This window comes from Carcharodon carcharias, chromosome 8, assembly GCF_017639515.1.
Source record: "Carcharodon carcharias isolate sCarCar2 chromosome 8, sCarCar2.pri, whole genome shotgun sequence".
NCBI lineage: Eukaryota > Metazoa > Chordata > Chondrichthyes > Lamniformes > Lamnidae > Carcharodon > Carcharodon carcharias.
In genome coordinates this window covers 38,031,587-38,057,051 of record NC_054474.1, presented here as the reverse complement: position 1 = coordinate 38,057,051, position 25,465 = coordinate 38,031,587, and the positions used below count along the sequence as shown (strand labels likewise).

General features: G+C 42.0%; 1 protein-coding gene across 9 annotated transcripts in view; it reads right to left on the bottom strand.

Moving 5' to 3' along the window:
* The window catches only part of rapgef6 (Rap guanine nucleotide exchange factor (GEF) 6), a 419,806-nt gene that overhangs the window by 106,860 nt on the left and 287,481 nt on the right, over window positions 1–25,465 (bottom strand). For all 9 annotated transcript variants that reach the window (XM_041193252.1, XM_041193254.1, XM_041193259.1 and 6 more), the window contains 3 exons: window positions 17,226–17,406; window positions 4,351–4,487; window positions 2,019–2,177 (listed from right to left, as the gene is read on the bottom strand). In XM_041193252.1, the coding sequence (XP_041049186.1) occupies window positions 2,019–2,177; window positions 4,351–4,487; window positions 17,226–17,406 (477 nt within the window). The remainder of the gene's footprint in view (window positions 1–2,018; window positions 2,178–4,350; window positions 4,488–17,225; window positions 17,407–25,465) is intronic.

Here is a 25,465-nt window from a genome sequence, read left to right as displayed (position 1 = left end):
GTTTCATTCTGATGATTATTGGGGCACATAAAACATGCCAAAAATGGACTAGGATACCAACAGATTAATCGTAGGTTTCCTATAACCTGTGTGCTCTAGCAACCTTTTCAGATATCACAACATAAAATAAATAAAGCACATCACACTATGTCAGATCATTATGCATAAAGAGCATCACAAAAATTCCACTTATCAGATTTATAATGATGATCAATAGGCATGAAGATTTAAAAATTGAAAAGTTACCCATGTACATGAGTGACACTGCACTACAATGTAAAAGTAAAAGAAACATCAATTTTCTTCCTTTCTTTCCTCAAGATGTTAACTCATGCTACTTAACCAGAGCCTTTAAGAAATGATCACTGTTCACAAACAAGCTCAGATAAGAAATGTTGGCAGATGACTGATTTAGATGGGACGGGAAGGTTACAAACTCATCTGATTCTGTCCTGACATACTCATTTCTGCAGATGTTGCTGAATTGGAATAAGGGAGCCAATATTAACCGCATTATAGCCCACAGATGCTGAGGCTAACTGCAGACACCCATGAATACATGGCTAATTCAGCATAGACCAGGCATCAAATTAAGAAGTTTCCATCTCCATCATTCAGTGTCACGTTGCCTGGTGCATGTACCCCACTGAGGTATCAGTATATTCAGTACCACGTGAAGCTTAGAGAACCCTCAATTGGCGAGTACAATAATCTTAACCTCACAAACAGAATCCGTGGAGTGACAATCACCATTTTCCTACCTTAGTCTGAAGCTCCACATTTCTCGTCTGTACTTCTGACCTGGGCATGCTGAGAAATGAGGAACATAGCTGCACCTGGAGTCTTTCACTGCAGTGTAAGAGCGCCGGGGAATTGAAGCCACATCCTTTTTTTATAGCATTAGCTGCTGTTTTCCTGTAAGTTTAAATGTCCCAACCACACTGACAAGCTAGAGGAATAGGTAAGTGTGTAAGGTAAGTGGATGAGGGGGGAGTCAGGGAGGGGTAGTCAGGGGATTGGGTGTTTGTCATTTATGGCAGGAGGGATGGGGGGGATGAGGTTACTCAGTAGCATAGTCACTTAGGAGTTAGAACTGGTTTTAATCATTCTAACTTCTCATGAGTAACTATTCTGCTAAGTTAAGTTGGAACCATCTGATATCTCTGACCTTAAATCGGAGATCCAGAGGGTTCCAGATGCAGGATAATTGCCTGACAGAAGTTGAAACTTCCTGGGCAATTCCTGTGCAGTCCTTGTGCGGGGATTTCTGAGGGGTCCCCCAGCACTGGGTATTCTGGAGAACAGAAGATCTGGGCCCATATCTTATAACACTAGAAACTAGTAAGTCTAAAAAATGTCAGTGCAGATTTACTGGTTACTTAATGACAACAGTTGCAGTAATAAACCTGCAAACAAATCTTAGAGACAGCTGGGATGAGGAGGCCTCTTCAGATTTATGTACTGTTAGTGTTATCGATCCTACATTTTTCTACAGTATACTGTGATCATAACAATTGAATGTACCTTGCACTTCCACCTAATCCTCCCAACCAGCTCCAATGGACTGCAACGGTTCAAGAAGGATGAACAACAAATGCTGGCCTTGCCAGCGATGCCCGCATCCATAAAAGAATAAAACAATAATAAAATGTTACCCTCCTCACTTTGTAGGTCATTCTGATTATCTCTCACGAGAATTCCATCAAAACTGTTGAAATCTGCTTTCTTTGGGTAGGAGATGGGGAAAGAAGATCAGACAGAAACTATCAGTCTTGACTAGTATGCAAATTCTCATCTTAGTCAGGTACTTGGCACTAACTGTAACTATTCACTGCCAACATGCACACATTATCAGTGTCAAGAGCCCAGCTGCTTTCAAGGAGATGGTCTAATTATTTCATTTTGTTTCACAGTTGCCCAGGAACTAGTCATCACAGCAAACCCTCCAAGTGTGGCTAAATTAGAAATTCTCTTGCTAAATTTTCAATAATCAAAGTGCTCTTGAACCATGTTCTTACCTGACAATCATCTGCTTTGGTCCTAACAATTCCTTTCATGTATTGTTTCTCTAAGGAGGGGGAAATACCAAAACTGTTTCCCATGCAAAGTATTTCAGATCTTCCATGGGAGTCGATGATTTCCACTGAACCGTTTAGAATAACATACCAGGACTCCAGCTGGAAGTAAAGCAAAATTGAATTGAAGGAAAACTGTGATTTAACGTATGCACAAGTCACTCAGTGTTCATATAAAATCATAAATTTAAAAGCCTCAAATATTCTAGGAATCTATCCTCTGCTACAATACCCATGACAAACAAGATAGAGATTTATGCTCACTGCTATTAATAGCATTGCCATAAACATCTTATTTTTCTACATATTTACAATTTTGCTAATGAACAGAATCCTTCCTCAAAGTAATTTGAGAAAGAGACACACTGAAAATGACTTGTGTCATAAATTGGTGGCTTTTAACTGTATTAGATGCCCTAACAAATAAGTATAAGAGCTTGGATCAATTACTATTACTAGTCTGAAACCTGGTACAGTCAAGCATGGATAAAATTTGGCAATGTAAACACCATTCTCATTTTCCAAAAGAGGGAGTCTCAGCATCAACATCTTTGCAAAAAACAAAATAGTCAAGAGATTTATAACACAGAGTATTTATGAGGTATTTATGAATTGCTGCCATATGCTTCCCAGCGGCCAAATTTAAAGTAACCCTGGTGCACTACTTGGAGTTGGCTGCTTGCCTCATACTCAGTGGACCAGGAAAATTGATAAAGGTAGATAAGAGGAGTTTTTCCTTCCTGGGTTTCAGGAATAACAGAAAAATGAAAATGGGGGCTTTCAGTGGCATTCAGTAATTTAACTGTGAGAAGGCTGAAATTAACTTGCATTGAAATAAGATCAAACAAACAACTGGCAGTATCCTCAGCTGCATCATAATGTGATCCTGTCATTATGCAGTAATTTTTCCTCAGTCAGTTCAATATATTATTTTGAAACAAAGCTTTCACACTTACAAAAAAAATCAAAATGTAAATAAAAGTTATGCTCAAATTATTTAGATGGGGCTCTAACAGAAAATCTTCTGCTTTTGGAGCAGCTACCACAATGAAAACATGTACCCACTTTGCAATATAAGCCTCAGGTTTTGTCTGATATCAGCCTATAATGGATTTTACCTGCCCCTAGTACTGAGTTTACTGTCAACATGGTTATAAAAACAGGAGACTGGATTTGAAAAGGTCAGAAGGTGTGCAGCTGAATAGTACTGGAATGCCCAGGAGAAGCCCTCAGAACAACTGGTACGAAAGCATAAAGAACACTGCAATATAGCTCTTAAATTTGCTATTAGAAGTATAAAACCATAAGAAACAGGAGCAGGCCTTTTGGCCCCTACAGCCTGCTCCACCGTTCATTAAGATCATGGCTGACCAGGCCATAGCTTCAACTCCACTTTCCTGCCTGCGCACAGTGGGGGCTGTGCCATTGACCCCCACATCACCCTGGACTCTCTTGTGGATCAAAAATCTAACTCAGCCTTGAATATATTCAATGGCTCAGCTTCCATTGTGCACTGGGCGCAGATAATTCCAAATACTAACAACCCTCAGAGAAGAAATACTTCCTCATCCCTGTCTTAATTGGGAGACCCCTTATTTTGAAACTTTACCCCCTAGTTCGTTATTTCCCCCATGAGGTGAAACCCCTCTCAGCAACTACCCTGTCAAGCCCCCTTAGAATCTTGTATGTTTCATTAAGATGGCCTCTCATTCTTCTAAGCTCCAAAGAGTATAGGCCCAAACAAATCAACCTTTCCTCGTAAGACAACCCCTTCATCCCAGGAGCAAAATACTTCCATTACTTATTCAAGAATTGAGGGTGAAGTACTCTTGCACACATGTTCATTTGTTTACAGGCAGCAAAACTCCGAATAACACTCATTCAAATATTTCAACAGTTTTTATTACTTGCAACAATTCTTGCAAGACCATGAATCACAGAGTCCAAATTTGATATCTCCACTTCACAAAACTCCTAATCTAACCTTCACTGCTGAGAAGAATTGGAGCCCAAGCCAATTCCAGAGGGGTCAAGAGAAAACAGAGGGAAGAATCATGTCGACTACTCCCAGGCAGCTCCCATTTGGCTCAGTTGTGTTAACAGAAGCTTGGGAAAAGATTGTCTTGGCCACAGTCAGCCTGAAGCCAGAGAAGCAGACAAGCTTTAAGGAGAAAATAGAAAGGCTGCAAACTTCCCTTCAGATAAAATGAAAATAATTTTAGTGAAGTTTCACGAAATATAAATATTTTAAAAAACAGATGATTGTAGTGGTTACCTCTTTTCCATCATCAGTTATTATTGCTCCTGCATGTTCCACTACCTCGAAGATCATGACCGAGCATAGTTCGCGCCTGACAAACATAGTCATGTTGGCAAAAGCAGGGAGCTGATGCATGAACTCCAGCAGTTGTTCTGTAAAATAATACACATTTAACTTATATTACAGAGACAAACATTTCCAAAGAACCACCTCCAGGTATACTATATTAAGTTATGTCAAGATCTTTCTCAATAGCATTTATTGCATTTACAGCCAACGTGCTGAGAAACCTCAGTAACGTTTACACTGGGCTGAATTTCCCCCCCGTCATGGGGGGGAAGTTGAAGGGCAGGCGGGCGTACACAGGCGCGCTTCCGACCGGCACCCCCGATCGGAGGCGCAGTGCCATTTTACGTGGGCGGGCCAATTAAGGCCCACGTAGCATGACGTCCACACACAAGCACTATGCACCCCCTGTGTGGGCGGGGGGGAATCCCAAAATCAAGTGTGTGTTCTTTCGCGCATGCACACAAAAGAGCGCACTCATCTCCCTGAGGCTAAGTGCTGCCTCAGGGAGATCGGCTCAAAATGTACAAAACCTAAAAATAGAAAAGTAAAACATCCCAACATGTCCCCTCATGTAACACTGTCACATGAGGTGGGACATGTCCATAATGTCCACAAAAACATTATTAAAATTTTTTAAAACCTACATGAGACCTCATCCCACCCATGGATGAGGTTTCATGCTTTTTCTAGTTTGTGCTGGGGCTTCTGGCCTGCTTGCCAAACTTAAGGTTGGACGGGCAGGTCCGTTAATTACATAACTGACTCTGTCAACGGTCTCTAATTGGCCATTGACAGGTTGGCAGGCGCGCAGCTGATTTTGCTGCGCCCCCGCCTTCCTGAAAATTTAAATGGGGCGCGGTGATGTCAGGAGATCCCCCCGACGTCACCGTGCATCATTTTACACGTCAGCAAGCGGGCCCCGCCCCCACTCACCGACTCATAAAATCCTGCCCACTGGCATTTTCCCCACTGGAAAATTGAACATCATGGGCCACTGCCCACTATTTACTTTTCAGTCCTGTATTATTTATATTGTGTAACCCTGGATATGAAATTAGCATACAGAGTCCTTCTTTCCCTATATTTATTTTGCTGCAACGAGTTCATTAATCAGAGTCAAAATTTCTTGAGGTTATCATTGGTTTTCTGAACCTCTAAGCCATTGTGCTGTGGAATGTAGCCTATAGAGGTTTGCATGTGGTCGGTTGCAATCCTGTGATACAAAGGTATTTTCAAATTCTAACTTGAAACAAATCCACTAATGATTTGAAAATTTTCAAACAAATTGCCATTTAAACTGTGCTACACCATTTCATTTTATTGTAAAACTGTTAACTCTTTTTAAAAAACTGGGTGAATATTTGATTTAAAACCAGAGTGGAGAATCTTTTAGCAATGTTCAGAAATAAATGGCTGCTGCGCAGAACACAAGGATTCCTGTGCTACTTGCACCATAAAACATGTTAATGAAGGCAACTGATTCTGAATGTGTAATGTAGGATGCAAGGTTATACACTTGGTTTGTAATTTCATTCAATTTACTGAAGAGGGAGGGAGAAATTTGGCAGTTGGCAGTTTTATACGTTCTATGACTGAAGCGGTTGTGAAATAAGTGATCTTGGTGGATCAAATATCCTGTGTTATTTGTCGCTGTTGCAGAAAATAAAAGCTCATGGTGTAGGGGGTAACATATTGGCATGGATAGAAGATTGGCTAGCTAACAGGAAGCAGAAAGTTGGCATAAATGGGTTTTGTTCTGGTTGGCAGGATATGTCAAGTGGTGTGCCACAGGGATTAGTGCTGACCCTCAACTTTTTACAATTTATATAAATGACTTGGATGAAGGGATTGAAGGAATGGTGACTAAATTTACTGATGACACAAAGATAGGTAGGGAAGTAAAGTGTGAAGAGGACGTAAGGAGGCTACAAAGTGACATTGATAGGTTAAGTGAGTGGGCAAAGATCTGGCAAATGGAGCACATGTGGGCACATGTGAAATCATTCATTTTGGCAAGAAGAATAAAAAAGAGGTCTATTATGTAATGGTGAGCTCTGAGATTCAGCGGGATCTGGATGTCCTAGTGCATGAATCACAAAAGGTAAGTATGCAGGTACAGAAGGTAGTTAGGAAAGTTAATAGAATGTTATTATTTATTGTGAGGGGAATTGATTACAAAAGTAGGGAGGTTATGCTTCAGTTGTACAGGGCACTGGTGAGACCACATCTGGAGTATTGTGTACAGTACTGGTCTCGTTATTTAAAGAAAGATGTAAATGTGTTAGCAGTTCAGAGAAGGTTTACTAGACTAATCCCAGGAATGAGCGGGTTGTCTTATGAGGAAAGGCTGGACAGGTTAGGCTTGTATCCATTGGAACTTAGAAGAGTAAGTGGCGACTTAATTGAAACCTTTAAGATCCTGAGGAATCTTCACAGGGTGGATGTGGAGAGGATGTTTCCTCTTGTGGAATGATCTAGAACTAGGGGTCACTGTTTAAAAATAAGGGGATGCTCATTTAAGATTGAGATAAGGAGCAATTTTTTTCTCTCAGAGGGTTGAGAATCTTTGGAACTCTCTTCCTCAAAGGGCGGTGGAAGCAGTCTTTGAATTTTTTTTAAGGCAGAGCTAGATAGATTTTTGATTAATAAGGGGGTGAAAGATTATCGGGGGTAGACAGAAATGTGGGGTTGAGATTACATTCAGATCAGCCATGATCTTAATGAATGGCGGAGCAGGCTGGAGGGGTTGATTGGCCTACTCCTGCTCCTAATTCATATGTACGTATGTTCGTATTTCTTGCTTTCTTGTAAAAACTATGAAAGAACAATTCTTCTTAATTGTAAGGCTAGGAAAAAAAGATGTGTTCACACATCTCAGCAGTTATGGAGTCAAAAATAGTGTTACGCAAGAAGCAGTGCAGTCTGAACTCTTTCTACTGCAACGCTAAACATTATGCCCTTCAAAACGGCTGCTTCACCGAAAATGGATGTGTGTTGCAGCTGCCTATTTTTGAAATTTTGTTCTTGGGTTTAGGCAACGTTGGCAAAGCAGCATTGAGTTGCCCTGAGGTGGTGGTGATGGGTCTTTCCCATGAGCTTGTGGTGATGGTACTCCCACAACAGTGCTTGTTAAGCCCAATGGCAGGTTGATGTTGAGCTTCTTGAGTGTTCTTGCGATGTTGGTGAATATTCTACCTTACTTTTGACTTGAGTTCTGTAGATGGCTGAGAGATTTTGAGGAATCAAGAGATGAGCTAGTCTTTGCATTTAATCATAACAAAGGCTTGATTTTCCAATTTTTGGCAGGGTTTTACGCAGTCTCAACTGCAGTGATTTCATCAGCTGAGCACCCTAATATGAAAGTAATATGTGCAATTGGGATTATTTGTCTCAGGTAATATGCACTCTGTGGGCTCGTGATTTATTCAAAAGTAAACTGAAACTCTGACTTTGAAAAAGATGAAATCCCCTGGATTCACAGCTGCGGAAACATTTATACCTTAATGTACACCCCTTTTTCCTGAGCTCCATAATGACTCCCATTTCCTGTACAAAAAAAAATTAAGACTGGCTGGCATAGGAAGTCATTGTCACATACAAATCCCATTTTTTTGCGTTCAGACTACCAGGATGAATTTTTCCTCTGCATTAGCTGTAAGGGATCAAAAGGGAAATTGATCTTTGAATTGAAAATGATAGATACTGACACTTTTTGAATGGGGCAGAAAAGTCTCACTGTTACCAAAAGAAGAAATAACCTTACCTTAAAATTTCAATTTTAAGAGACAACAACAATGAAAGAATTATAATTTGGATTGGAAGGCCATTAGCATTTAACAGTAAGATTTAAATTTGTTTATTTCTGTGTAGCCCAGCTGCACTAAAGAGGTGCTGGAAATGGAAACTGTCTGTAGTTCTGTGAAAATTTAAGCCAGTCTTCCAACGATTGTACAAGTGTACCACCTTGTCCAGAAAAAACACATCACTGAAGACTATATTTCCCCCTTAATAAAGGTTATTCAGAATATATAGTTCAAGACATTAATTCCACACTGCAACAAATTACGGATGCTATTAATAAACTTGCAGGATTAGCGAAGGATTGGCAAATCAAGTTCAACAAAGAAAAATGTAAAGCAGTATCTTTTGGTAGGAAGAATAGGCAGGTCACTAGTACTTGGAACCTGCAAGTCTAAGGGTAAAGAAACAGAGGGATCTTGGAGTACAAACACACAAATCACTAAAAGTTGTCCACAGGTTAGCAAGGCCACCAAAAAAGGTCAAGTACTATGCTTTATTGCTAGAGAAGTAGAATTGAAAAATATGGAAGTTAAGCTAAATCTGTATTGAACCTTGGTTACACCACGCTTAGTTAAAGCGTGCAGTACTAGTCACCATATTAGAAAGAGGATAGAGGCATTGGCAGAGATTTGCAAGGATGAATCCAAAAATGTGAGTATATACCCCTCTCTGAATGGCCTCTGAAATGGCCTAGCAAGCCACACAGTTGTATCAAACTGCTATGGAAAAGTTGATAAGAAATTAAACCAGACAGACCACCCAGCATCGAACTTGGCTCCGAAAATAATAATGGTGCACCCAGCTCTGTCAACTCTGCAAAGTCCTCCTTACCAACATCTGGGGACTTATGCCAAAGTTGGGGCAGCTGCCCCACAGACTAGTCAAGCATGGGCCTGACACAGTCATATTCACTGAATCTGCCTTACAGAAAGTGTTGCACACACCATCATCACCATCCCCGGGTATGTCCTGTCTCAGTGGCAGGACACTGGTACGCAGTCAGGAGGGAGTTGCTCTGGGACTCCTAACAATGAGTCTGAACCCCAAGAAATCTCATGGCACCAGGTCAAACATGGGCAAGGAAACCTCCTGCTGATTACCACCAACCGAACCACCCCCAACTCACCCCCTCAGCTGGTGAATTGGTACTTCTCCATTTTGAACACCACATGGAAGAAGCACTGAAGGTGGCAAGGGCACAGCATGTACTCTGCATTGGAGACTTCAATGTTCATTTCCAAGAGTGGCTCAGAAGCACCGCCACTGACTGAGCTGGCCGATTCCTAAAGGACATAGCTGCCAGTAGGCTGAATCTGTAGCAGATATGAGGGAGCCAACAAGGGGGAAAAACCTACTTGACCTTGTCCTCATCAATCCACCTGTCACAGATGCATCTGTCCATGACAATATCAGTAGGAGTGACCATCGCACAGTCCTTGTGCAGACAAAGTCCCATCTTCATCTTGAGGATATCCTTCATCATTTTGTGTGGTGCTACCATTGTGCTAAATGGGATAAACTTTGAACATTTCTAGCAACTCAAAACTGGGCACCCATAAGGCACTATGGGCCATCAGCAGCAGCAGAATTGTAGCCAACCACAATCTGTAACCTCATAGCCCTATATATTCCCCACTCTGCCATTAACCTCAATCTGGGGGATCAACCCTGATTCAATGAAGAGTGCAGAAGGGCATGCCTGTAGCAGCATCAAGCATACCTGTGTCAACCTGGTGAACTACAACATAGGAGTACTGGCATGCCAAACAGTAGAAGCAGCATGCGACAGACGGAGCTGAGCATCACCAGAACCAATGGATCAGATCAAAGCTCTGCTGTCCTGGCACACCCAGTCATGAATGGTGAAACTAACGAGGGGAGACTTCATGGATATCCCCATCCTCGATGACGGGGGAACCCAGCACATCAGTGCAAAAGACAAGGCTGAAGCATTTGCAACCATCTTTGGCCAGAAGTGCCGAGCAGATGATCCATCTAGGCCTCCTCCTGATGTCTCCACAGATGCCAGTCTTTCAGCCAATTCAATTCACTCCACGTGATAACGAAATGGCGGAAGACACAGTCTACTATAAAGACTATTGGCCCTGACAACATTCCAGCAATGTAAATGAAAGACTTGTGCTCCAGAACTAGCTACGCCAAGCTGTTCTAGTTCAGGTACAACACTGGCATCTACCTGGAAAAGTGGAAAATTGCCATCCTATCTATGAAAAGCAGAACAAATCCAACTTGGCCAATTACTGTCCTATCAATCTACTCTCGATCATCAGCAAAGTGATGAAAGGCGTCGTTGACAGTGGTAATCAAGTGGCGCTTACTCAGCAATAACCTGCTCACTGATGCCCGATTTGGATTCCGTCAGGGCCATCCATCTCCTGACCTCATTATAGCCTTGGTTCAAATATGGACAAAAGAACTGAACACAAAGGGAGGTGAGAGTGACTGCCCATGTCATCAAGGCAGTAATTGACCGAGTGGGCATCAAGGAGCCCGAGCAAAACTGGAGTCAATGGGAATCAGGGGGAAAATTCTCCACTGGCTGGAGTCATACTTAGGGCAAAGGAAGATGACTGCCGCTGTTGGAGATCAATCATTTCAGTCCCAAGGCATCACTGCAGGAGTTCCTCAGGGTAGTGTCCTGTGCCTAACCATCTTCAGCTGCTTCATCAATGACCTTCCCTCCATCAAAAGGTCAGAAGTGAAGATGTTTGCTGATGATTGCACAATGTTCAACACCATTAGCGACTCCTGAAGCAGTCAATGTCCATTTGCAACAAGACCTGGCCAACATTCAAGCTTGGGCTGCTATGTGGAAAGTAACATTCTGCGACACGAGTGACAGGTAATGGCCATCTCCAATGAGAGAAAATCTAACCATCTTCCCATGATATTCAATTACATTACCATTGCTGAATCATCATCCTGGGGGTTTCTGTTGACGAGAAACTGAGCTGGGCCAGCCATATAAATAATATGGCTACAACAGCAAGTCAGAGGCTGGGAATTCTGCAATAAGTAACTCACTTCCTGACTCCCCAAAGCCTGTTCACCATCTACAAAGCACAAGTCAGGAATGTGATGGAATACTCTCCATTTGCCTGGATGAGTGCAGCTCCAACAACATTCAAGAGGCTTGAGACACCATCCAGGAAAAAGCAGCTTGCTTGACTGGCATCCCATCCACCACCTTAAACATTCACATCCCTCCACCACCAATGCACAGTGGCAGCAGTGTGTACCATCTATAAGACGCACAGCAGCTCTCACCAAGGCTCCTTCGACAGCAGCTTCCAAACCCATGGCCTCCTCCACCTAGAAGGGACAAGGGCAGCAGATGCATGGGAGCACCACCACCTGCAAGTTCCCCTCCAAGTAACCCACCATCCTGACTTGGGAATTTATCGCTGTTACTTCATTGTCGCTGGGACAAAATCTAGGAACTCCCTCCCAAACTGCACTGTGGGTGTATGTACACCACATGGGCCGCAGCAGTTCAAGGAGGTGACTCACCACCACTTTCTCAAGTACAATTAGGTTTGGGCATTAAATGTTGGCCTAGCCAGTGACGCTCACATCCCATGAAAGAATAAATTTTTAAAAAATACAGACTGGGAAAGGATGAACTGGTTGGGTCTCTTTTCTCTTGAAAAAAGGCTGAGTTTTGACCTCAAAGGTCTTTAAAATGATGAGGGGTTTTGATAGAGTGGATACAAACAGAATGCTTTCACATGGGCAAAACTAGAGGCCATCAATGTAAGATAGTCACCAAGAAATCCAATAGGGAATTCAGAAGAAACTTCTTTATCCAAAGAATGGTGAGAATGTGGAACTCACCACTACAGGTAGTGGATGAAGTGAATAGTATAGATGTAAATAAAGGGAAGCTAGAGAAGCATGAGGGAGAAGGGAATAAAGAGGTACAATGATATACTTAGATAAGGAAAGAAGGGAGGAGGCTCAAGTGAAGCATAAAGGCCAGCACAGACTGACTGGGCCAAATGATCTGTCTCTGTCTCGATATCCTACGTAGTAGGGCCTTCAGCAGGACCTTCTTGCTTATTTTTCAGTTTTTCTGAATTATGTTCCAATTCTTGTGATGTTACTTCTTTGTAAGAGTGAAAGGTAATTTTATTTCTTTACGGTTAAATAGATACTAAAATAAGGGAACGGAACCCAAAGCTTGCAACAGAAAATCTATCACCTTTTCCTTGTAATTTTTACCTTCACACTTCTAGAAGCACTAATCCCTGCTGGGGTATGGCACCACATGTGTTTGTGGCAGTCAGCACTTCAGACTAACAGTCATTCATTGTGTGAGAATCTAGATGGCAAGCAATGACTAATTGACCTATCCATTGGCACAGCCTGCACAATCATTCTCTTAGTCAATGTACATTTTGCCACAGCAATTCTGAATAGCAATGAGGTGCAGGATTTTTCCACTCCCTAGACTGGTGATGGTACTTATGTCACCTCCCACATGACTAAATCCACTGAGATCAACTAACTCAGCACAAAGCAGAGATGACACCTATGACGTTCCAGATTTGCAGTATACCTACCAAATGAACCATGAGACACTTCTAGATTGCTTTCTAAAATTGTGGCCATTGCTCAATGAGAATTTGAGAACTAATTTTTCTGATTTGTATGTGTGCATTATTCATTAAAGTTAATGAACAGAACATATCCTGGTTCTGACATAGCATTTACTACTGGTAATAGAGAAATTGTGGCACTTCAAAATCATTAATTTGCCTTCAAGAACTGTGAATTTCCACAGTTAAAACTAATCATTTAGTAGTTTCAGATAAAATGCTTTGTATTGAATTTATTAAGCTAAATTTCAAAGCAGAGAGTTTGAGAGTTGTTAAAGATCTCAAAGCGAACCCTCTCTGGTCAGCTTTGTGTTTGAGCAGGTACCAATACTCCAGCCAGCTTATAAATCACATTGGCAATTATAATCAAATCACATGCTCCAAGCACTGCAGGAGAATTCTGCCATCCAGATGCAGCTGCACACGGGGAGAGGGGAGGACAGGAAGAGGGGGAGAACGGGGATAGAGGAATAGAGTAGGGAAGAGAGTGGGGGAACACGACGATGGGGGGAGGGGGCAACGGCGTGCAGTGAGTGGTCGTGGCCAGGTCAGAAGGCGGCAGGGCCGCAGGACAAGGGGCTGGGTTTTGTGTGGAGTGGCAGGGGGCAGGCACATAAAAAGGGCATGTGCCCAGCCAACCTCCTCTCTACCCACCCCGAGTTCACCCCCATAACACGGTTGGTGGGCAGGTGCCGAAAACAGTAGTCCACTTGCCATATGTAAATAAATGATTAAGGGTTATTAACAAGCCAATAAAGCCCAATCATATGCTGCCGACACATAGTTGACATGGGCAGGCAGGTGGTAGTGGACAGCCTATTTTCTTTAAAACTTTTTAAAAGGGCGGTAAGGAAGAGGGTGGCTACCAACTTTGGGGGGTGCCTTCATATATCTGGGGCAGCCCCCCTAAGATAGTAATCCCCCTTCCTTCCTACAAAACCAAACAACCACCCCCTCCCTAACCTGGCCAAACCCTCCCCCACCTAATATCCAGCCTTGCCTCACTCCAGGATCCATTGGGCCTTCCTCTTGGGACTGGTTACAGTTCTGGAAGCACCCACTACTCAGCTCTTGGGCTGACGGAGCTGCTAGCCACTCAGATTGGCCGGCAGCTTCCAAGGGTGGGGCTTCCTCCCCAGTGAGGGGTGGAAGTCCCACTGTGAGCCAATTTAGCTCGCGCACAGCATATCAAGGCTGCAGGGCAGCCTTGCACAGAGCAAGTTGGTTTCCAGCTAACTTTCCTTCCCAGAGGTGGGGGGAAACGCCCCCTCCCCCCCTTAAAATGTAGCTCAATGGCTGAAAAAGTATGGAAGGGGAGTGAAGGTGACATAGTACAAGTTCACTACATAGCTGGTCATTCTGACTGACAGCGCAGCTGGATTCTAAAGATGTGACGTGGACAGCCAAACAAGAATTCTGGGACCCCAGCAGGATCTGAAACTGAGTTTATAAAAAGTCACTTATGGGTACAAGGACAAATGCAGTACAGGACTTTTGTGAAACCTTGAGATTAGGATTCCAGGACGTGACATCTAGGGGAGAAAAAGTCTTTATTTTAGCTTTATCGGTTGAGTCTTAAAATGTTTTGGGAAGCCACAGATGAACGAGCAATAAGCACAGTTTTTCTCCTTCTACAAGTAGAAGCAAACTTGTATTTAATATAGTGCCCTTCATAACCTCAGGAAGTCCCAAAGCACTTCACAACCACTTAAGTACTTTGGAGCATAATTGTTGTTATAAGGTAAGTAAACACCACAGTCAATTTGCTCATAGCACCACAATGCCCACAAAGACCAATCAGATAAATTACCAAATATTCTGTTTTAGTGATGTTGGTTGCAGGATAAAGCTTGGTCAGGACACCAATGAAATTCTCCTGTTCTTCAAATAGTACCATGGGACTTTTTACATCCACCTGAGCAACAACCATAGCATCTTTAACAATAAAATTCCCAAGATGCTTCACAGGAGCATTATAAAAATAAAGTGTGATGCTGTGCCACATAAAGAAATATTAGGTCAGATTACCAAAGATTGGGTCAAAAAGGAAGGTTTAGAAAGTGTCTTAAGGGAGGAAAGTAAGGTAGGAAGGTGTAGGGAGGGAATTCAAGAGTTTCGAACCCAAGCAACTGAATGCATGGCCATCAATGGTGCAGCAATTATAAGAGAGCAGAATTAGAGGAGCACAGATATCTCAAAAGGGTTGTGGGGCTGGAGAGGATTACAGAGATAGGGAGGGGCAAGGAAATGGAAGAACTTGAAAACATGGATAAGAATGTTAAAGTCAAGACGTTGCTTGACCGGGAGCCAATGTAGTTCAACTAGCACAGGAGTGATAGCAGAACAGGATTTGCTGTGATTCAAGGCACAGGAAGCAGAGTTTTGGATGACCTCACGTTTACAGTGGGTAAGATGAGGGCAACCAGCAGGAGTGCACTGGAATAGTCGAGTCTAGAGATAAGAAAGGCATGAAAGATGAATACAAATGAAGGGCACACAATGCCTCAGTTGTTACACTCAAGTGGATGCAAACTGTTACACAGCACTATTCAAAGAAGAGAAGAATCACATTGAAAGAGGTATTCTAATAGTGCAACACTCCTCAGTATCACTGATGTATCAGTCTAGATTGTGCTTAAATCTCTGGCATGGGGTTTCAACCCAAGACATTTAACTTAGAGGCAAGAATGCTACAACTGAGTCAAATCTGAGGTTTATAAATGCTTGGAATTAAGAGGTATCATGAAACTAAAAAAATGAATACTACAGGTAAAATAAATAAAGTATATAAATCAATTTTAAAAGGAGCAAGGTATTTTAAAAATCTGATAATGCTGGAAATCCATAATAAATATAGATGAAAGTTGGAAATACATAGGTCAGGCAAAATTCGTTAAATTTTGGAGACAGATTAATGTTTTTGGTGCATATCTTGAATCAGAATTGATAACCAAAAGTAAGGGTTTAGTAGGATTGAAATAAATGAGGGGAAAACATCAAATATTGCAAAATAAAGAGGGAGTTAATGTGTTGAGTGACCTGCCAACTGTTTAACAGAAGAGTTAGATGATAGAAATCAATAAAGCATTGGAAAGACATTAAAAGAACATACAAAATACCCAAGATGGAAGAGAACACAAAAATACAAGAAAATGGCAAAGTGAAGAAAAGAAAAAAAATTGGGAAAAAACTGAGAAGGCAGGAGGTAAGAAATGAATGTGAACAAAACACTGGTGGGCTGATTTTCAGTTGGAAAATTGAATATTATGGGCAGCAACAGCCTAAGTCAGGACCTGTAGGTAGCCTTCCTGCTCTCATAACCCTGACGATCAGCTTGCGATAATTTTGTAGAGATCAACCGCTGGTCGGCTTAGGTTTCTGCTTACACAAAGCATTAGGCCTTTTTCTGATATAAGTCAAGGTTGTAATGATGTTAACAGGATCCCACTGCAACTGTTAGGAACACAGGGGGTGGAGCTTGCAATGCAGACACGCCAACCATTGGGTACAGGTCTTTCGATCAGGAAACAGCCAGAAAATGTTAAAAATTGTGGGGGAAATTTTCCCCAAAGATACATTGGACTTGTTGCTTCCCTGGACTTCCCCTGCCTCTCAAAGCAATTATTGGTATCTGCAAACCACTGCTGGCATCCCAATGGGCCAAAATTCCTCAAGCCCAAGTGCCGTGAGTTGCATCAGGATGTATGTTTGGCAACCTGTAGCAACGAGCAAACAACCAGCATGCTACACTAACCCAAAAGTCAACTATCAACTCCAGGCAGAAAAAAAAATGTCAACGTTAAGGGCACAGGTGCCTACAACCCCTTACTAGCACTGTGGTCTGACGATGGATCAAGGTTTAAAATATTTCCCTGCCCCTCATGTCTTTGGACATATGACCAACACCCTTTACCATAAAGAAAATGAAGCATATAGCTGAAGTGTCAAGTTACTGAAATCAACAATGAGATCTGGCAGAAGAGTGTCCCCAAAAAACTAAAATGCTTGTTCCTATTGTTTGTATAAGTTGGATAAGTGCAGGGTATCAACAATAGAAAGGTCAGCATGGCATGTTTTTACTCCAGGAAAACCCAGGGTCATTAAAGTTTATCGGTCTATAATAAAAAGTCCCTATATTTGTTAACACACTAGCATGGTATTTCAGTTGCAATATAAGAATAAACTGCAGCCAAAAAGTGATGCAATGTTGCTAGAAGGCAAATTACTTGGATGGGGTCACTAAAAATAACACAAGCAGATTCAGCCACTCTATTTTTGGATTTTTGTGGACATTTTAACTGTTATGAACTAAAATTCAGACAACGTGCATGAAAACGGGTATGAAAATAAGGGCTGGTAAAAATGGAAGATAGGAAAGAAAGATAATTTCTTAAATCGTACCAATGTCATCATCAGTTCGGTCTGCTGGGTCCTTCTCCAAACACTCCCTAACAACATCCCTGCCCATCAGTGGATCAGATGCTCGGTCAATGTCTTCTTCATCTTCTTCCTCTTCTTCAGAGTCTACAGCTGTCTCCGGAAGACCAGTAAGATCCACATCCCCCATTTCACTCTCTGTAGCCTGCGGTAGGAAATACTTTTACATTAATCATTTGCATCTGTATAAATGTACCATAAAAATACAATATTTCTCTAAAAATTGTTTTGAGCAATTCACTGCTGGTTTTGTCTTATCTTGTTTTTACTCACATAAATCAAATACTAATTTTATCATTACAGATGATAGCATGAGACGGTTACAAAATGATGTTTTCTACTCTGTAGGCAAGCATCTGTCAGAGAGACACAACCTCTGAACAAAAAATCAAAAGCTTATTAATCTACAGTGAAATTAAAACAGGGTTGCAAAGAGGTGTCACAAATTTTAAACAGTATGGCTGGACTTGTGGATTCTTGTTTTCAACTTAGTTGAGTTTTTCAAGTTTTCAACTTGGCAGGGGTGGGGGCAGGGGTGGGAGGTAGTAGTGTTCCCCAGCTTAATAAACACATACACACACACCCTTCTACAGAGAAGAACACAATATTCACAGAATCACAGAATTGTTATGGAGCAGAAGGAAGCCTTTCGGATCATCATGTGTGCACTGGCTCTCCAAATGAACATCATGACTTAGTGCCATTCTCCTGTTTTTTCCCCGTATCCTTGCACACTTTTTCTATTTAAATAATCATCTATTGCCTTTTTGAATGCCACAATTGAACCTGTCTCCACCACACTTCCAGGTAGTGCATTCCAGACTCAAACCACTTGCTGTGTGAAAAAGCTTTTTTCTCACTTCACATTTGCTTCTTTTGCAAATCACTTTAAATCTGTGCCTTCTCGTTGTCGACCCCTTGATGAGTGAAAACAGTTTCTCTCTATCTACTCTATCCAGCCCCCTCATGATCTTGAATACCGCTATCAAATCTCCTCTTAGCCTTCTCCTCTCCAACGAAAACAGTCCCAACCTCTCCAATTTATTTTCATTACTGAAGTTTCTCATCCCTGGTTCTCATTCTTGTAAACCTCTTCTGCACTCTCTCCAATGCAATCACATCCTTCCTATAGCATGACACCTAGAACAGTGCACAATACTCCAGCTGAGGTCTAACTAGTGTCATATATAAGCTCAGCATAACCTCCCTGCTCTTGTACTCTATGCCCTGATCAATAATGCCAAGGATGCTGTATGCTTAATTAACTGCTCTCTCCGCCTGTCATGCCACCTTCAAATGATCTATGCACATATACATCCAGGTCTCTCTGATCCTGCACACCCTTAAGAATTTTACCCCTTATTTTATATTGTCTCTCCATGTTCTTCCTACCAAAATGAATCACCTCACACTTCTCTACATTGAACTTCATCTGCCACCTATCTGCCCACTCCATCAACTTGTCTATGTCCTTCTGAAGTTCTATATTGCCCTCCTCACAGTTTACAATGCTTCCAAGTTTTGTATCATCCACAAACTTAGAAATTGCCCCCTGCACACCAAGATCTAGATCATTAACATATATCAGGAAAAGCAAGGGTCCCAATACCGATGTCTAGGGAATTCCTCTATCAACCTTCCTGTAAAATATCCATTGACCATTACCTTCTATTTCCTATTTTGCATCCAAGTTGCTAATGTTCGTTTTATTCCATGAGCTATAACTTTTCTCACAAGTCTGTTGCATGGCACTGTATCAAATGCCTTTTGAAAGTCCATGTACACCACATCAACAGCTTTAACCTCATCGACTTTTTCTGTTACCCCTCTTGAAAAAAAACCAGCAAGTTAGTTAAACACGATTTCCCCTTTAGAAATCCATGCTGGTTCTTCCTATTTAACCCACATTTTTCCATGTGACTACTAATTCTATCCTGAATAATTTCCTATCGAAGCTTCCCCACCACTGAAGTTAATCTGGCAGGTCTGCAATTGCTGGGCTTATTCCTTAAAACCTTTTTAAACAAGTGTAATGTTTGCAATTCTCCAGTCCACTGGCACCACCCCTGAGTCTAGGGAAGACTGAAAGATTATGGCCAATGCTCCTACTATTTCCCCCCAAATTTTTAATGATATCTATTCTCACGCTAGTACAAAGGAAGATGTTTGTGCAGGTCAATCATCTTAGTTCCAGGACATCACAGCAGGAATTCCTCAGGGTAGGATCCTATGCCGAACCATCTTCAGCTGCTTCATCAATGACCTTCCCTCCATCATAATGTCAGAAGTGGGGATGTTCGTGGATGATTGCACAATGTTCAATACCCATTCGGAACTCCTCAGATACTGAAGAGATCAGTGCCCATTTGCATCAAGAACTGGACAATATCCAGGTTTAGGCTTATAAGTGGCAAGTAACATTTGCGCCACACGAGTGTCAAGCAATGGACATCTCCAAAATGAGAGAATCTAGCTATCGCCCCTTGACATTCAATGGCATTATCTTCCTTAAATCCCCCACTATCAACATCCTGCCGATTACCATTGACCAGGAACTGAGCTGGACTAGCCATATAAATACTGTGGCTACAAAAGGGGGTCAGAGGTTGGGAATCCTGCAAAGAGTAACTCACTTCCTGACTCCCCAAAGCCTGTTCACCATCTACAAGGCATAAGTCAGGACTATGATGGAATGCTCTCCACTTGCCTGGATAAGTGCAATTCTAATAACACTTAGGGAGCTCGACACCATCCAGGACAAAGCAGCCCACTTGAGTGGCAACCCATCCATCACTTTCAAGATTCACTCCCTCCACCACAGCTGCACAGTAGCAGCAATGTGTGCCATCTACAAGGTGAAATGCAGCAACTCACCAGGGCTCCTTGGACAACACCTTCCAAACCTGCAACCTCTACTATTTAGAAGGACAAGGGTAACAGATGCATGAGAACATCACCAGCTACAAGATTCCCTCCAAGTCGCACGCTATCCTGACTTGGAACTATATTGCTGTTTCTTCAACTTCACTGGGTGAAAAGCCTTCCTAACAACACTGTGGGGTTACCTACACCAAATTGACTGCAGTGGTTCATAAAGGTAATCACCACTACCTTTTCTAGGGCAATTAGGGATGGGCAATAAAAATGCTGGCCTAGCCGGTGGCGCCACATCCCGAGAAAGAATGGAAAAAAGCTTAGTGAACATTATCATTATTTTTATCCAAAAATGAAACTATCTTGATTTTAATAATTACATTCGAATTTGGAGTGTAAAAGTATTTATCCACATTTCCAAAACAAGTTTCTTCCCTGATCTAATGCAATAAGCGGCGGCTTTTTTTCCCAACTTATCAGTTCTGGTGTGATCCAATTTTCTATTAATAACCTCACAGCAAACTCTATTTAGAATGAACTCAAAGGATTAGTTTACTTTTGCACACACAAATACAGGAGGAGGGTAGTAACTTTGCCTCTTTTGCACTCATACATTAAAACAGGGATAGAGAAAAGAAAGATTTACAGGGCAAAGACCATAGAAAAAATAATTATTGTTTCACATGAGTCCAGAATCAAAGTCCAATGAGGTATTCCTTCACAGAGGTCAACAAGTTGAAGGCCAATGCTGTATTATTCACTTTTCCAGTAGAGATGACTTCACATGAGAAAATAGGCACACAGAGATTAATCATTCTTGTAGGCGATGGTGCAGGAGTTCCAGTAGCAGTGTAGATGGGGCCAGGTGTTCAATCTGGGCAGAGCCCTTTGCTGTGTTGCTGCTTGTAGATGTTAAAATGGCAGACTGAGTTTTCAGTACAGCAAGGCAATATAACTAGTTTCACCAGCTAGAGGTTCATGCAACATGTCTCCCACCTCTCCACTATGGCTTTGACAAAAAGTGTACGCCCCTTTGTCTCGGTCCCTGAGATTGTTACATGTTACAACTATTAAGACTTGAAAGGAAGGTTGTGGGGTTAGGAAATGTAGGTACCTTTGTATAGTTCTCTTTGAATTTGATCCCTGCAGCTCACAGGGAGACGATAGGGTCTGCAGAGATGACTAGGTGCAAGCTTCTGCGATACTGCCACTGTTCCTTTTATTCAAGGGTCACAGACAGTCATAGCTTCAGCCATTTTATAAATTCTTAGTTTACTTTTTAAAATTTGGTAAATTAGCTATGAGGGTATCTAAATGTATTTTATAAAAGATATCCTGTGTGAGCGCTTAGTCCCCTGACACTTATGGCATAGTTTAAGCATTATAATTTTATTTTATTCATTCACAAGAGGTGGGTGTCACTGGCAAGGCCACCATTTATTGCCCATCCCTAATTGTCCTCGAGAAGGTGGTGATGAGCTGCCTTCTTGAACCGCTGTAGTCCATGTGGTGTCAGTACTGTCACAGTGCTGTTAGAGAGGGATGGAGTTCCAGGATTTTGACCCAGGGACAGTGTAAGAATGGTGAGATAGTTCCAAGTCAGGATGGTGCATGGCTTGGGGGGGGAACTTGCAGGGGGTGGTGTTCCAATGCAACTGCTGCCCTTGTCCCTCTAGGTGGTAGAGGTTGCAGGTTTGGAAGATGCTGTCCAAGGAGCCCTGTTAGAGCCTTGATAGAATAACCAAGGAGTTGCTGCAGTGCATCTTGTAGATGGTGAACACTGCTGCCACTGTGCATCCATGGTGGAGGGAGTGAATCTTTAAGGCGGTGGATGGGGTGCCTCTCTAGCAGGTTGCTTTATCCTTGATGGTGTCAAGCTCCTTGATTGCTTTTGGAGCTGCACTCATCCAGACAAGTGGAGAGTATTCCATCACACTCCTGCCTTGTGCCTTGTAGATAGTGGACAGGCTTTGGGGAGTCGGGAGGTGAGTTACTGTCCCAGAATTCTCAGCCTCTGACCTGCTCTTGTAGCCACAGTATTTATATGGCTCATCCAGTTCAGTTCCTGGTCAATGGTAATGCCCAAGAGATTGAGCACGGGATTCAGCAAAGGTCATGCCATTGAATGTTGTGGGGGCGATGGTTAGATTTTCTCTTGCTGGAGATGTTCATTGCCTGGCACTAGTGTAGCATGAATGTTACTTGCCAATTATCAGTCCAAGACCAACTATCATCTAGGTCTTACTGCATTTGGACACGGACTGCTTCAGTATTTGTGGAGTCGTGAATGGTGCTGAACATTGTGCAATCTTCCACTTCTGACCTTATGATGGAAAGAGGGTCACTGATGAATTGCTGAAGATGGTTGGGCCTAGGACACTACCCTGAGGAACTCCTGCAGCCATGTCTCAGGGCTGAGATGATTAACCTCCAACAACCACAACCATCTTTCTTTGTGCTGGATGTGACTCCAACTAGTGGAGAGTTCCCCACGCCATCTCTCATTCCCAATGACTCCAGTTTTGCTAGAGTTGCTTGATATGACACTCAGTCAAATGCTGCCTTGATGTAAAGGGCACTTCACTCTTGCCTCACCTCTTGAGTTCAGTTCAGCTCTTCTGTCCATATTTGGATCAAGGCTGTAATGAGGTCAAGGCCTGAGTGTAATCCAAACTGAGCATCACTGAACAGGTTATTCCTGAGCAAGTGCCATTTGATAGCACTGTCAACGCCACCTTTCATTACTTTTCAATTTAGTTTCTACTACAGTATTAGATAACTAAAACTAACTAATGGAAAATATATGTTTGTTTGTTTCCCACTACTATTCTCTTGTTCTTTCACTTTTCATTACATTTTTTGGCAGTTAAAGCCCAAGTCAAGATTCACTGTATTCTGCTCTTCTGCCTTCCAAACAAGGGAAAGTCAATGACGCCACATGGAAAAACCAACAGCTGTTCGATCCCTGCGCATGTTACGAATGCTTTTAGATAATTCAGCATTGACATGTTTTAGGGCATTAAGCAGCCAGTCCTCACCTCGAAAATTACATTAAAAAAACCTAAAAATGCTAACACTAATATTTGATGCTAGCTAATGTCAGTATATTTAAATGCTCTCATACCATCTCTACTATAATTAATGATAGCTTTTATTGTGTGTATGATGATAGAGAGACTCTTTGATTTGTCACTTTCTTTGTAGATATTATTCCCTTAGATGCTGATTCTGCCCTCTGCTCTTTTAGTAATCATTACCTTGGTCTTGTTAAATTTTAATGATCATTTTAAGGAATTTAAAAGCATCAAATCAAGGTGATGGATCATCAGATTTATTTTCATCTTAACCTGTAGCTGGTAAAACTAATTTGTTTCGGGTTGCTTGGAAGGTGTTGGTGGACAAAGTCAAATACTAAATTATTGAACAAATCATTGAAAAAAATTATGGCACAATACATCAGCATCCTGCACCAGGTCATGGTCAGTGAGAGACCTGATTTTAAATGGCAGCTCAATTTACCTTGTTTTTTTCCTTCGATTTCATTTCTTTCCTGTGCTACTTTAACATCTTCCACCATGTCAACTCTCTTACCCAAAATCACAACCTATCCCTACCATCTTGTCATTTCACATGGTCACCCGTTGTCACGATAAGAGTCAAAACCATCTCCAGCCACCTCACAGCATCCCTTGTCCCCCACAGCTTTTCTATCCCCTTTAATCTCTGCATTATTCTGTCCACCCGTGCAAAAATCTTCCACTCAAAGTCACTCTCAACACTTTACAGCTCCAACTACCAAGACTTAGGCCTTCCATTCCCAACATTTTCCCAGTTATTAATCTGGTTGAACACCTGTTCACCTCTACCTTTGATGCTCTTGTTGACAGAATTTACCACACTATGTCTTAGTCCTGTTTGGCCCCATCATCACTTCCTCAAGTCCAAGGGGCATAGGCTTGAGCATCTCTTGCACACAACAGATTTAACCATAAATTGCCAGGTCTGCGGAACCACATTAAAAGCAATTGGGCTTGTTCTCCTTCAGCTAGACCACTATTCTAGGATAACTCTAGAAAGCAAAGTTAACACCCAACTCCTTTTTTCAATTAACATGCTCCTCCTTAAACTCCTACCCCTCCACCTGCAGTACCGATAGGTACAAGGAGCTTATGGACTGCTTTGTCATGAAGACTAAGACTGTTCAGCTATCTCTACCACAACAACCACACACGCCACCAGCCTCCAGTCCGCCCCTTGCCCATTAACCCAAACCTAGCTCATTATTCCCCCGTCCTAGTCCTGAACTTGTGCTGTTATTTAATTTCTTTCCTTGACCCCACGATTCTATTTACAAGCTCATGTTGTTCATGAGATTTGCCACCTGCTGTCTTGACCCCTATTCACACTAAACTGCTGACCAATGTCCCTTTCTGGCCCTCATGCGAACTGATATGGTAAATGGTTACTTCTCCTCAGTTTCTGTTCCTTGCCCTTTAAAATCATTGTTATCCACCTCCTCAAAAACCCACCCTCGATCATTGTCCTTGCAACCTATAGGTTAGAGGAGATGGTGGCATAGTGGTAATGACTCTGGATCGGTGATCCAGAGGGCCTAAGTTAATGCTCTGGGAGCCTGGGTTCAAATCCCACAATGGCAGCTAGTGGAATTTAAATTCAATTAATAAATCTGGAATATAAATCTAGTCTCAGTAATGGTGACCATGACGACTTCCATCAATTGTTGTAAAAACCCATCTGGTTCACTTATGTCCTTTAGGGAAGGAAATGTCCTTTAGGTACCGACCTTTGGAGTACTATTCCATCTGACCTCCATGCAGCTTTAGCCATGGTCAACCACATCATCTTCTTTCAATGTCCCATTTCCATTGTCCAGTTCAGTGAGGCTGCCTTACTGTTCCACATTTATCTATCAAACTATAGCAAGGGCATTTCTGGGAATGGTTTCTCTTCCCATTCTTTTATTGTTACCTCTAGTTAGCCCATGTAACTATTCCAACAGTTTCCTGACCAACCTGTTTTGTGTCACCCTCCATAAACTCCAACTTATCCAAAACTCTGCTACCATATTCTTTCCCATGCCAAATCCCACACATTTGTCACCTTGGGCTCACTGACCTTCACTGAAATGTTCATTTAAAGCTCAAATCTCAAAGCATAAATATATATTTCAGTGAGAAAGAAAGACTCTAAGGGAAGGACACATCATCTGTGGCTAACTAAAGGAATTAAAGATAGTATCAAATTGAAAGAAAAAGCATTTAATTCTGCAAACATGAGTGGCAGGTCAGAAGATTGGACAGAATATAAAG